Genomic DNA, 14,284 nt, shown 5'->3' with positions numbered 1-14,284 from the left:
GTTGCAACCTCTCCACTGAAACTATCACTTATCTTCTGCTGATGGGACCTTCACACCTTGAAGAGGATGGAATAATCCTCATTTCTCCACTTTGAGCACTCTGCCTTGGATGACCCTACTAGAAGTAGAGACTTTTGATACAGTCTTGTCTTTTCATGATTAGCCTCTCTGACACATTCAAATCCCCTTGCCTCATTAAGGTATGCATCTAACAGAAAGTAACAATACCAAATGCAAATATGACTCAAAGTCAGTTGTCAAATAGCTACTATATATCAGGATTTGTAGAATTTCTCAGAAAAATGGCACTTATTGTAAATAAAGAACATCTGATCATCTATATTCAACATAATTCACTACATACCTCACCATGAAGTCCATCTGCTGTAAATATATGGGTAACAGTCATTTCATTTTTTGTCAGCGTACCAGTCTTATCAGAACAAATAACATTGCAGCAGCCTAAAAAGCATGAACAAGGTAATCAAACAGGGACTAGGACATGTTTAGACAAAATGATTTTACCACAGAATTGCAGGGACTGAGAAAGTCTTTGATTAGGCTAAGTCAAGAAAATGAGGCAGCAGGCCATCAACTTCTTCCCAGCCAAACACAACTCTTTTTTTTTTTCCTTTGCATGGCCCATTTTAGTGCATTCTTTGATACAATCCTAAACAATTCCACACACAGTCCCTTAACAGCCTATATTTACTCAGTCTGATCGTGGAATATATTGATTTTAAAATACAGTATCTACAATTCAATAAAAGTACTGTAAAGAAAACTGGCAAACCATCTTATAAAATTGTGGCTTTCATCCAGACATAGGCCCGAAACAGACGGGCAAAAAGAGCTGCCTTCGGGCCAATCTGGGGGCATGGGGTGCAGATGATGCATGCACACGGATCAGCCAGAAGCCACGCCAAGGTCAGCTAATGCAGCACAAATAGAGCTGCAAAAGGAGCAGGAAAAACACACTCCTTGCTGACATTCCTTTCCAGACAGTGGCAGGGTTGGCTGGTCTGTTTGACCCCACAGTCACATTTAGAGTTGACCTTTTGATATCAACAGGACAAGAAAATCAATAGTAACTTAGGTACCACTGATTTCAGTTGTCCTGCTCTATGTATGATTTAAATCTGGAAGCAAACAGGTATTTTCTCAAGATAGCTTGAAAGAAACATTAAACCAACAGGAATGCAAAAATAAATTAAACAAGAACAGTAGAAACACTACCATATACAGTGGTACCCCGGGATACGAATTGATCGCGTTACGAAATTTCCGGGGTACGAAAAAGTTAGCTTGGAAAAAACTGTTCCGGGTAACGAAAGATTTTTCGGGTTACGAAATTCTTTTCGGCGCGTTTCGGCGCGAAATTTAAATGCGAAGCGCGGCTAGCGGCTTTCCAGCGCTAGCGGAAAGCCTTTTTCGGGTTGCGAAATCTTTCGGGTTACGAACGGCGCCGCGGAACGAATTAATTTCGTAACCCGGGGTACCACTGTAATATAATATAATATAGTATCATATCACATCATATCATATCATTAACCTAGCATTCTTACTGTATGGCATATAACTTATACTTCTATTTAAAAGCAGTCTGAAGCAAAAAGGTTTTCATGACTGGCCTAAAGGAAAATCAAAGTGTTAAATATATCCCGCCAAGAATACCACAACTTTGAGTCCATCACTGAGAAGGCTTTTTCTCTTACACTCACTAACCTTACTATTTTTCCTGAGGGGCACATAAACAGACCCCTGGCCACTGAACTTAATGTCTGGAAAGGTGCTCATGAGTGTAAGACATCTTTTAAGTAACTTGGTCCAAACTGTTTAGGGCCTTAAAGATCAATACCAGGATTCTGAATTGCATCTATGCAACTGATGCAGAACTGGAAATGTTCTAAATGTCCTGACTAACATCTGGACTGTGGCATTTTGCACCATCTAAAGCTTCTGGACCACATTCAAAGGCAGCCCCATTGACAGCAGCTAAAAAATAACACTAACATGAATTTCAGATTTCAAGATTACATTACAGTTAGACACATATTCCACACAGGGATGGGCTCTATTCCTACAATGCTTAAATATGCTAGGAGACTGGCATGATCTGAATGAAACAACACTTTAAATCTGTTGCAAGACTGTTTATATTCAAGCTATTATGTATAGTTAACACTCAGATATTCACAATACACCTTTAAATTTGGGTTATTCTTACCTAATGTTTCAACAATTGGTAATTTTTTGACAATAGCCTGTTTCTTAACCATTCTCATCACGCCAAGAGCCAATGTTACTGTTACAACAATAGGCAGACCTTCAGGGATTGCAGCTACAGCCAAACTGTAATTTTAAAGAGGAAATACTTGAATTATTCATTTCAAAGTTGTGCGTACATGCAAAATACAGAAGATGTATTATTTGTAGCAATGATTCTCAATGGTGGTACAGAGAACACTAGTGGAAGTGAAGTGTAGTCTAGGTGGGGCACAGGGTTTGATGGCAATTGAGTTACTCTTCCTCAGCTTCCATGTCCTCCTGTAAATGCGACACGCCATCATCTTTTTAATTTACAAGTAATGTAGCAATACAATTTCTACTCAACAGTAATATTACAATTTTCAACACTAGCACAATCTGAATGGCTTATAAATGTTTACTCTCATCATTACTACTGAGAATTTGGACATGGCAATTTTAAAGAGATGGCTCCACAGTCCCTTAAAAATAATCTTTTTAATTTTGGGTGTATGTGGAGCAGCATGGTGAAGACAAAATTTTGAAGACAAGCAAGAGCCATATAAGCCCGCATGGTCTGATCAAATGAAATCAAATGCAACTTCACTATTAAAATGTCACTAGAACCAGTGAAGTCTTGAAGACTTTTTTGTGGATCTGTTAGAACTAGAGCAGTTGTTACTTTTAAAGCTGAAGAAAATGGCCATTTCTTACAACACCAGACAGACGGCTGAGATTTTACAATCCAGTGATAATGTGATACTTAGGGGGAAATGACTCAGCATAGGAAAGACCGTTCTGCTTAATGACATTATAATACTTGCCCTTGTTTCACATTTTACATCACAGAAGTATATCCCTGCTAACCTGCCCCTCTACATTGTGTATCACCTTATGATATCCTGAAGAGTTCAATAAGTAAACCCTCCATCAGTCTTCCAGTTTTTAAGCAGACAAAACTATCTCTTTATAACAGTAAGATTTTGTTAGCAGCCAACCCCTCTACTAACCAGATTCTATTTCTGTGAGAAGATAGAAGATGATAAATGCTTCTATTTTCCCTGTTGACAAAATCCACCCAATACTTCTTCAATATGTGACACGAATTAAGGCATAGAATGCACTATAATACAAAGAATTCTTACCTCACACCTATGGTAAACATATCAAGGATATGCTTTCCTTGTAGCCAGCCAACCAACATAATTATTCCTATAAAAATTGAACATTTAAAAATCAATTATTGCTCAAATATCTACAGACCTCCCACAATCAGCTGGGACTATCCCAGGATGCTAGAGCTCAGTCAAGCATCTATTCTCTTACCAATTATACCAAAGGAATACAGGGAAAGTTGTTTCCCTAATAGATCCATGCTCCTCTGCAAAGGTGTCTTTGGAGCCTTGATAACATGGGAGGGAAAAGAAAAGGTTTTATTCAATTATATTAATGTGTAGCTTTGTTGGACTACATATTTCTACTAATTCTACTAATGTATTAATTTTGTATTCTGTTCATAATGCTCTGGAACAGATTAGCTCAATTACCCTTCTGGAAATCATAATGCATTTCTTAAATTATTACTTTATGAATCACCTGCCATTGGAATTAAGAGGACAGGATTAAAACGTTGTAAATGCTGCAGACTAAGCTCAGCTACTGGCAACAACCTGAGGAATGCCCTATATCTCTGTAACAGCAGAGTCTTGTGGCACCTTAAAGAGAACTTTTATTATGCACAAGTTCTTTGAGTCTACTTCACCAAACATATGAAGCATTTCCTCAGCTGGCATATTATTATACACATGCTTGGGTAGGCAGATGGGGGACTGTAATCAGTGGCAGTAGGGACTTTATCTCATCACTGCCAATCTTTTCTCCCCATAACACTTTCTGAAACATCTACTGAGGTGTGGAGGGAAGAAAATTTTCAGTCTAATTCAGTATCTTAAGTTCTTATTACTGCACTCTTCAAATTCAGTACAATTTTTGGAAAGATTTCTACATTAATCTTAACCATGCTTCCATACATAAATGATGAGGAAGATTTAGTATGTTTAAAGATATAGTATCAAAATGGATTTTAGTTTTAAATTGCCAAGGCATGCAAAAACATTTAACTTTGGGAAGAACTAGAGTTTATTGCTCTTCATGAATAACAACTTACTTCTTCTGCTTGCATCATTTTGAAAACTTCCCCAAACTCAGAGTTTTCTCCAGTTCCAATAACAATCCCCTACAAAATAAAAACACAAGTAAATCACAATTTTTGCAAATGCAGACTAGGGTACTTAGGAATTTTAATTTAATTTAGGGTAAGGTGACTTTAGTTTTCCTTTAAAAGGCCATGGTCCCCTGCTATTTTGAGTTTAAAATGTGTAAAAACAGGTATTCATATTCCCAGAATAGTTAGAGTAACTAATCTGTGTTACATTAGCATCAGAAAACGCTTGCCTAAGCGAACGATAAATATTTTGCTAAATTTGATCAATGTTTGACCTAAATTTGACCTATTCCAGTAGTCTTCATAAAAATCCCAACAACCAACAGGCACTATGTACCACACAAAAGAATTGGCTTGTATACCATTTTCAACTTTTTAGCTATCCCTAGTAAATGGATAATATGCTATTAATTGTACTGATTGTCCATAAAACACATTTAAAGATATTTCAATACATTTAAATTCACAATTTTAACTTGTTTTATTATAATTATTTTACTTTTTTTACTTGTTTTACTATTTGATGAAAAATACCTTTGCCTTCCCACATCGAACCAGTGTCCCCATGAAAGCAATATTGCTTCTTGAAGTAAGGTCTCCATTGGTAGCAGCTGGCTGAGGTGAAGTGCATTTAGAGCAAGGAGTTGTCTCACCTGTCAGACTAGACTCATCAACAGAAAGACCCACAGCCTTTGAAAGCAAAAAGATAATATGCTTATATTAAATTTCTCACCTTATAAAAATATAAATAGATATGCTGAGCAGGTTAAAATTCTCCAAAGTGTAATGTAGACTGTTCTGACCTTCTTTTTAGGAGACAATAGGTCAAAACACACTGGAAAAATAATCCAATTTGAGACCACTTTAAATGCCATGGCTCAATGCTACAAAATTCTGGGAAATGTAGTTTTGTGAGCCATTTAACCTTCTCTGTCAGAGAGGTCTGGTGCCACAATACACTTCAATTCTCTATCACTGAGGCAGGACAGTTAAGCGGTCTCAAAATGGATTATGTCTCCATTGTGTTTTGGACCAATGAAGAATGAATACAAATGTGCTCAAATTTGGCCAACTGCTTTTGAAAAAAGGAAAGGAATTTCAATTTTCCTGAAGATATTCTTATTATGCCATCTTTATTGTAGAACTCACTCTGCAATATAGATTTCATTAACCCATATTGAATTTCTAACTACAAGTGTATTTACAGGTTTCTAGTGAAATCTATTTAGTCATTTCTCCCTGATCAATTATATATTTAGCATCAATGTAAAGCACACAAATTATGAGCTACTAAATCAGCACACAGAATGGTATAGGATGCTATACAGCTTTAGGGAAAGAAACTTCACCTTTTGAATTGATAAATCTGTCAAAGTAGTGATACAAAATTCTTTATCTAATTCATTTATGATTTGACTATTTAAGATTATAGACATGCATAAAATTAAGAAAATCTATGAGTTAATGCATGTTAGCTAAATCTAAAGATGTACTTTGAATTAGAATTACCTAATTACAAAATATGGAAAAAAATGTTTCGACTACACCTACATTATGGTGGATTTTCTGGGATTGTCTTCCAAAAAAGTAACTCTTTCAAACTCTGTGCAGTTATAACAGTTGAAAACTATCTAAACCTATACTGTATAAACATATATATTTAGATACCATTACATGTCCCCTATTAATTTGTTACATTTGTTAATATTCAGCCTTTTCTTCAGTACGTTCAAGGTGATATACATGGCCCTGTGATCCTGCTAAGGCTGAAGGACACTGGATGATCCATGTCACAAAATATCCAGTGGTTAGCTCTTAATTTCATATTTATCACTGATATAACCGCAAGCACTTAGTTGGCTCTCCTTATCCATAGGAGTTCTGCCCCACAGATGGCAAAATCAAAGGGACCTCAAATACTGTTGTTTCCAATGACACACATGCAACCACATTGGCACACTGTGTGCATGTGTCTCCATTGGCGAGAATGGGGCATAGCCATCTGTGCATGCTCCAATTCGAAGATGGAGAAAAGAGAAAGATTCTGTATAAAAATCAGATCTCCTAAATAAAATTGTTTGCTAAAGTACAGTCAGCGCTCCTTATCCACAGACTTTTTATCCACAGACTGATTCTAGCATCCATGGCTTGCAAATGTTTTAAAAATATCAGACGGTTCCTTGCCCTCAGGCTTACAATCTAAAAGAGACACCATTTCATTATACCATTGTATTTAATGGGACTTGAGTATCCACAGATTTTGTTATCCACTGGGTGTCCTGGTACCAAACCCCAGTGGATACCCACTGTATTCTTAGGAATTTATATTTTAAAGAGGCTAAAGTTAGTATTTCAGAGAACTGTCAAAACCACCTCTAGGTATTCCTTGCCAAAGAAAACCCTGTAAAATTCAGGGCATCTACATAAATCGACAGCCAACTAGAAGGCACATATACACACACCATGTTAATTCAAGTCACTACTATTATCTGCTAAATCACTCCATTGAAAAGATGAACTATGGTTTAATATGAATATAATGATTACGTACCTCAAATAGGCGTAGATCAGCAGGAACTCGGTCTCCCACTGACAAGCACACAGTATCACCTGGAACCAAGTCTCTTGCAAGTGTATGTTCCACTCTACCTTCTCGAACACTGTAGACAATATAGTAAGGGGTAATAAAGTGAAAACTTAGAATACTTTAACTGTTTATATTTATTTTGAGAATGAAAAAATAAAATACCTCTGGATCTAATAGCTAGAATAGAACAAGATGAATGAAGTGAGCTTGTTTTTTGCTACTTCACAAACCAACAGGTTCAGATTGCAAGAACAGAGATTCCACCTAAACATTAGGCAGAATTTCTTACTGTAAAAGCTATCTGACAGTGGAACATATTGCCTTGGAGGGTAGTAGACTTTTTTCCTTGCAATGTTTTTAATCTAAGGTTAGATCACAATCTCTCAGGAGTGTTTTGAACATGTATTCCTACATAGCAGGAATTGGTCTAGATGGTCCTTGGGGTCTCTTATGATCACATAAGCTGAAAGAACTGCAGACTTCAGCTAGCTTCTGCACACAGAACAAGATAAAATCTGATTGCTTCACTGGGTTGAGATTTTGTCTAAAGTCCCTATGGCAGCTCCATTCTACATTCTGAGCCTTAAGTATACACTTTCCTACATTAAAGTCACTTCTTATATAATTATATGAGCTCAACATAATTTTTCTTTTAACAGCAGGATTTTCAGAGTTAAATCTGGTCTACTTGCCAAAGGAATGAAATCCATTTTTGGGAGAGAAATCACTATAATACTATCTTTTTACACAATAATGTTCTGAGGATTTACTTAGAGTAGATCCAGTGAAACTTTGTAAACATGACTAGGGGGCAAAATAATAATAATAATAATAATAATAATAATAATAATAATAATAATAATAATAATAAATTATTTATATAACCGCCCTTCCAAAGATCAGGGCGGTGTACAACATGGTAAAAACAGCACAACAGTATACCCAGATTCAAATAAATCAAAATTACAATAACCACAGATTCCATACAATAAAAACAATTAAAAAAACCCCACTAGCCTATCTTCTTGCCAGCCAAAAGGAGGAGGGAGGTCAGTTGGCAATTTCAGGCAGGGAATGCAGCTTGGAAGAGGAAGGTTTTTAAATCCTTCCTAAATTGAGCCAGGGAGGTGGCCGAGCGGAGCTCAGTGGGCGTGTTCCATAGGGCCGGGGCGGCGATGGAATATGACTTCCTCATAGTTGAGGTAAGCCTAGCCCCTGGAATCCTAAGTAATTGCTGCCCAGACGTTCTGAGGGTGCGGGGCGGAATGTACGGGGAGAGGCGGTCCTTCAGGTATCCTGGGCCCAAGCCATTTAGGGTTTTATAGGTCATCACCAACACCTTATACTGTGCCCGGAAGCAAATAGGCAGCCAATGCAAATCTTTTAGCACTGGTGTAATGTGGCTGGCCCTGGCAGTACCAGTGACCAGCCTGCCTGCCATATTCTGCACTATCTGAAGCTTCCGGGTTTGGTATAGGGGTTGCTCCATGTAGAGTGCGTTGCAGATGTCCAATCTCGAGGTTACCTGAGCGTGTACCACTGTTTCAAGGTCCCCCTGGGCCAGGTATGGACGCAGCTGGCGAATAAGCCGAAGTTGATGACAGGTGCTCCTGACCGTCGCATTCACCTGAGCTGTCAGGTGAAGCGACGAGTCAAGAAGCACCCCCAGACTGCGCACGGAGTCCTTCACAGGAAGCGTGATCCCGTTCAGGACAGGTGGAACCACTGCCATTCCTGGACCAGGGGAACCTATCACAAGTACCTCCGTTTTCTCTGGATTCAGTCTGAGTCGGTTTTCCCTCATCCAGCCCATTACTGACTCCAGACAGGCCACGAGAGGAGAGACGCCATCCTCAGTCACTGCATCAGTCGGAGACATAGAGAAGACTATTTGGGTGTCATCAGCGTACTGATAACCCCGCGCCCCATGTCTCCGGATGATCTCTCCCAGCGGTTTCATGTAAATGTTAAATAGCATGGGAGACAGAATGGCTCCTTGAGGACCCCAGTTGCCCCTTTGCGCTGCCATCTGGGCAGCTTCACAACACAGTCTTTTGATGCCACACGCTCTAAAGCTACTTGGAAGCTGATTTCTAGCTGCCTGCCTGCCCACATGTGGGCCAATTTCCAGGAACTTCGGCAGTGTGGCATTTACATGCCACATGCCCCCAGAGCACCAGAAAGCTGGATCCCATTCACGGGGGGTGGGGGGGGGGAAGAAGCCAACTTTTTGCCAGCACAAAAAGGAGTGTCTCTCTGCTGTTTCTTTTGGCCAGCAAAAAGGCGGATTGGGGCCATGGCATGAGGTTGCCATGGCCTCAATCTGTCTTCAGATGTTGCCCCTTCAGGGTGGTCTGTTTTGCCCCTAACTGAAACCCCGTTGATTTCAATGGCTCTATCCTAAACATAGCTAAGTCTGGATTCAACCTAATATAAATTAATACCTATGAACCAAGCAGTAATTTACATTTGTACGATATTATTTACATATATAGAAACCTCAAAAAGCCAATTCTCAATTTGAAGATCTCTGCAGTACAGTGGTGCCTCGGGTTACGAAATTAATTCGTTCCGCGGCCGCTTTCGTAACCCGAAAAGCCTTCGTAAGCCGAAATGCCATAGGCGCTAATGGGGAAAAGCCGCGATTCCGTGTAAAATAGCGCCGAAAAGCACCAAAAGTTTTTTCGTAACCCGAAAAAACATTCGTAACCCGGAACAATGTTTTCCAATGGGATTTTTTCGTATCCCGAAAATTTCGTAACCTGGGTATTTCGTATCCCGAGGTACCACTGTACTTATGTGTGCACACACACATACACACACATATATAATATTTATGAGGCATTCCTCTGCTCACAGGCATTAAAGAAAAATTGATTTTTTTAAAGGACTAAAAAGGTAGTACATCATGAAAATAATATTGAATACTGTACGCTTTTGAAAAATAATTTTCTCAACATTCACAGTAGTTTTCCAAAAATGCAAGACATTTTAACAGTGCTGCTCTTTAAGTACCGGGTTCACACATGGTAAGTCAGGGAACTCTGCCAGAGAACTGCAGGACCTGGCTTATCTGTTATAAGCACCGTGCTGGTGTATGAAATCCAGTAGTTCCTATTTGCAGTGGAGAAGGCTGAACAAACTACTAACTTTTGTATATAATGCTAAGTAAATTGTTAATTTTCCCAATAAACCAAAGGCATAATAAGCAAATCTAAAACGAACTGTGGATTGTACATTTGGTTTATTGGCACAGAAACAAATTAGACAAGCAGCTGCAGCTAGATTTGCATGAGATGATCATCATGAGGACAAGCTCTGTAATTTGTTCAACTCTCCTGCTACAAGTGGGAGTGACCAGTTATCACGTACCATGATAAAACTTATCCGCAATAAGCTAGGTTTCCCACAGATCCTTGGCTTCTCATGTCTTACTTCCACTGTACTCTCATACTACATAGGTGCAAGTATCTAGTATAATATGTTATCAAGAAGGCATATTCAGCCACATTACTTAAGTAAAGAGTCTGAATAATAAGCTATATCATACCAGTGACATCCTGGAGGTACAAGTTTATTTAATTCTTCAAGAGATTTTTCTGAACGGTATTCCTGCAGATGTATAAATAGATAATAATAACAAAAGAATTAAAAGAATTCTCAAAGTCTAATGTATCAGATCAAGTGAACTTGTTTGATTGACTATTTGTCACCAGCATTCCTCATTTTCTGTATGTTCCAAATGACTGAAATTCAGAAATGTTTTATTAATGTAGCAGCAATATAGGACAACCACAACATGTAAGAAGAAAAAAAGCCACTTCTAGAAGCAAAGGGGTAGTTTTTTTCCATCCCCAGTAGAAGATGACCTTTTTCGCTCCTATTTGGGGCAGAAGCTGGCTGGATTGGGGCCCTGGCTTGCAGTTGCCGTGGCTCCAAACTAGCTTTCTAATGGGCGGCATCACACCGACCCTTCAGGGCCATTTGTTTCACCCCAAAGTTTCTAGCAGGTACACCATTTTCAGTGCTGTTCAAACTGTGGGCTCCAATATGTTACTGAATGGGTCTCACAAAGAGGTTCTTTTTTCATAATTTCCAGAGTTTTTTTCATTTTTAGTGAGGCCAACAGTACACTGTTATGACTCCTATCTCTTCACATATTTCATGCTTACTTTTTATTGAGATACATACTGCTTATATATACCTACACTGATATTAAAAATGAATGTATAAAATATAAACTTCTTCAGTGTCCTCTGTGTGTGCATGCAAAGGCCTTCATGTTTCCTGTCAACTTATGGAGATCCTACAAATTTTTCAGAGGATTTTAGTAGGCAAGGAAGACTCAGAGGTAGTTTTGAAAGTTCCTTCCTCAGAAACATAGCCTACAGGAGTCTCCCATCCAGGATCCATTGGCAGTCGCCCATCCAAGTATTAAGCAGTGCTGACTCTGCTTAACTTTCAAGATCAGATGGAATCTGGTGTATTTTGGCCTCAATGTTAACTACTGATATGATATTCTTTGTGATCTGTTGTTGAGGAGAAAAGCAAGGCCTGGTTAGCTCATCCCACTTTAAAATACCTGAGGAACATTAAACTAATTTCTTAAAAATTGTTAAATACTGATAATGACTGGTAAGTCCAGCTTTTCTAAAGAGTTCACTCTAGAGGTAAAGTGAGCAAAAAAATTTTACCTGAACAAAGGCAACTGTAACAACAATAAGTATTGCCTGTAAGAAAAGAAGAAAAGAAAACAAGGTTTAGTCAAGTATACAGGTTACATTTGTGTACATTATTTTAAGCAAGAGCACTTAAATGGATGTAAATACTTTCAACTATTTTTTTTTTTTTTTTTGCTGAGATTCAGGGTGGCAAACTGAATGTCAAACGTACATACACATACATTTAGACCTTTATACATTAATGAGAACCAATAGCATCACTGGAGGGGTGTGGGGTACTGACTGCACCAGGTGACAGTCCAGAAACAGGGTGAGACCCATTGGTCCCCCACCCCCTGTGGGGTTCTCTGCAGCCACACTGAGCTTCTGCTGCCCTGTCCAGGGCTGCTCCCTGGCCTTTCCCCAGGACATGCGGGGATCTGCAGCCCGCCCCACGGCTGCTCCCTGGGGCGCATGCGGCATCTCCAGCTGTGCGCTCACACTTCCGTGCACACCAGAAGTTGCACCAGAAATTGCACACTAAAAGTCCTGCCCCTACAAGCCCCCCCATGAGTGACGGCGTCAGGTGACACCAATCCTAACTCACTGACAAGAACCAGGCCAAAAAAAAAAAAAAAAATCATTGCATATGATAAAATACAAAGTGAGTGATAACTGAATAAAATAGCTTTGGAAATATTTCAGTCCATATTGTTCACATGGTATGTACAGCGAAAGGTAAGAGCCTCTAGTAGTTCAATGAAGCACACAGGTTTACTCCTGTTATGGAATACTCTCCTATGGGAGGTCCAATTGGCACCAATGTGACATCATTCCAGTGTCGAGTAAAAAGCTGGTTGTTCACTAAAGGCTCTGGGACCTAATTGGTTTTACACAAATGATCACATTTATATTATTTTAAATTATATTAAACAGTTTTAATCTGTCTTTATTTTTTTACTTTTCAAATTGTTTAATATGTTTTAGCCCTAAAAAATTTTTTTTATTGTTTATACTGTATTAACCAGGTTTTATTGTATAAAACCTGAGGTAATCAGATAGAAGATGGGATATAAATATTTTAATACATATATTATATATAAAATGAGCCCTGGTGGTGCAGTGGTTAAATGCCAGTACTGCAGCCACTCACTCAAAACCATAAGGTTCCAAAAACATGGTGGTAGATATTATTCCTCCAATCTTCCAGTCACATAAAATTATTTTATTTAATGCAACAAAAATAAAGTGCAATAATTTTTTGTTTTATTTAGTAACATGCCAAAGTAGTAAGTCAATAATACCTGGGACAGCATCCCAGGGCTACAGTACTGACCAGCTAAGAGCAAAGAGTGGGACTGTGGGGTTGACTGGATAAGATGACAGAACCTGGGTCTTCCATGCCGTGCCCTCAAGGAAATCACCAATGGATGTCCCTCTTTGACTCAGAACTCAAAGAGTGGGTATACTGGGGATGTGGTAGTGGGTACACTGCAAATGGTTGTGAATAAGAAGGATCCATGGGTCTCCTGGAAATAGACTCCAGCACTGGAACTGGAGCAGATTAATTCTTTTGCATGTGTTTCAGTTAAAGGAAGGAAAATAAAACAGACACTGAAGGAAGAAAACAGCCAAGACATCGCTCCTCTCTCAGTTCCATACACTGAATAACTGCATGTTCAGAGAACACTGCCCTTACCAATCATGATGGAAGTAATTATTTTTGAAAGAGTTTCCCTCAACCTTATTATCACTGGTTAGGAATACAGCACCCCTCTCAATGTTGTTGAACTGCAGCTCCCAATAGCACAAGCCAGCATAGCCAATGGTAAATAACGATGGGAATTTCAGTTCAATAACATCTGGAGGTCCACACATTTCCAACCCCTCACCTAAATGAAGACAGTAACAGGCTGTTTCAAATATATTTTTAAAATATTTTATATTTTTAACAAATTAAAAAATACATAAACCAACATCAAATATAACATATGCATAATTAATAGGTATTATTCTTTTACAAGGATGTAACATGATGTATTTAACATAATTCTTCACAAGTTATAAGTATTCCTGGTACTTCCTCCTGGCCATTAACTTATAATGCTTTCTACCTTTGGCTAATTTGTGTGTCATTCTATCGCAACGGTTCTATAAATTGCTGACTGTTCTTAAGCGGATCTTTTTCTCAATATATACAAAACTTAAAAAGAGAAAGAAAACAAACTATTCTGCTGAGTTTAAAGTCATATTAGGTTCAGTGTAATTTTCCATTTGACTGTTAGACACTATATAATCAGAGCCTGCCAATTCTTTTCCCAGAATTTTATCACTGGTAACCACTCTTTCTCTACTTCAGTTAAAGAATAGTTGTTGAAACTGCAAGTAAGTTTATCTAACTCAAGCATATCTATCAGTTTTACTGACCATTCTTTTAAATATTTCAAGTATTTCAAATATTTAATCCAAATTCAGTGAGGAAAAGTGATGAGCTGAAGAAGTTTAATCCACTTTCAACTTTATGTGTATACTTCTCAAGAATACATAGTTAACATTTCGAAATCA

General features: G+C 38.4%; 1 protein-coding gene across 3 annotated transcripts in view; it reads right to left on the bottom strand.

The window, feature by feature from the left end:
• The window catches only part of ATP2C1 (ATPase secretory pathway Ca2+ transporting 1), a 56,293-nt gene that overhangs the window by 23,474 nt on the left and 18,535 nt on the right, over nt 1-14,284 (bottom strand). For all 3 annotated transcript variants that reach the window (XM_042472069.1, XM_042472068.1, XM_042472070.1), the window contains 9 exons: nt 11,753-11,788; nt 10,609-10,670; nt 7,023-7,131; nt 5,006-5,161; nt 4,415-4,483; nt 3,574-3,649; nt 3,393-3,459; nt 2,228-2,352; nt 365-462 (listed from right to left, as the gene is read on the bottom strand). In XM_042472069.1, coding sequence (XP_042328003.1) covers nt 365-462; nt 2,228-2,352; nt 3,393-3,459; nt 3,574-3,649; nt 4,415-4,483; nt 5,006-5,161; nt 7,023-7,131; nt 10,609-10,670; nt 11,753-11,788 — 798 coding nt within the window. The remainder of the gene's footprint in view (nt 1-364; nt 463-2,227; nt 2,353-3,392; nt 3,460-3,573; nt 3,650-4,414; nt 4,484-5,005; nt 5,162-7,022; nt 7,132-10,608; nt 10,671-11,752; nt 11,789-14,284) is intronic.

Source organism: Sceloporus undulatus, chromosome 6 (assembly GCF_019175285.1).
Source record: "Sceloporus undulatus isolate JIND9_A2432 ecotype Alabama chromosome 6, SceUnd_v1.1, whole genome shotgun sequence".
Lineage (NCBI taxonomy): Eukaryota > Metazoa > Chordata > Lepidosauria > Squamata > Phrynosomatidae > Sceloporus > Sceloporus undulatus.
The sequence above is the reverse complement of the archived record's forward strand: the minus strand, read 5'-3'. Positions and strand labels throughout refer to the sequence as shown.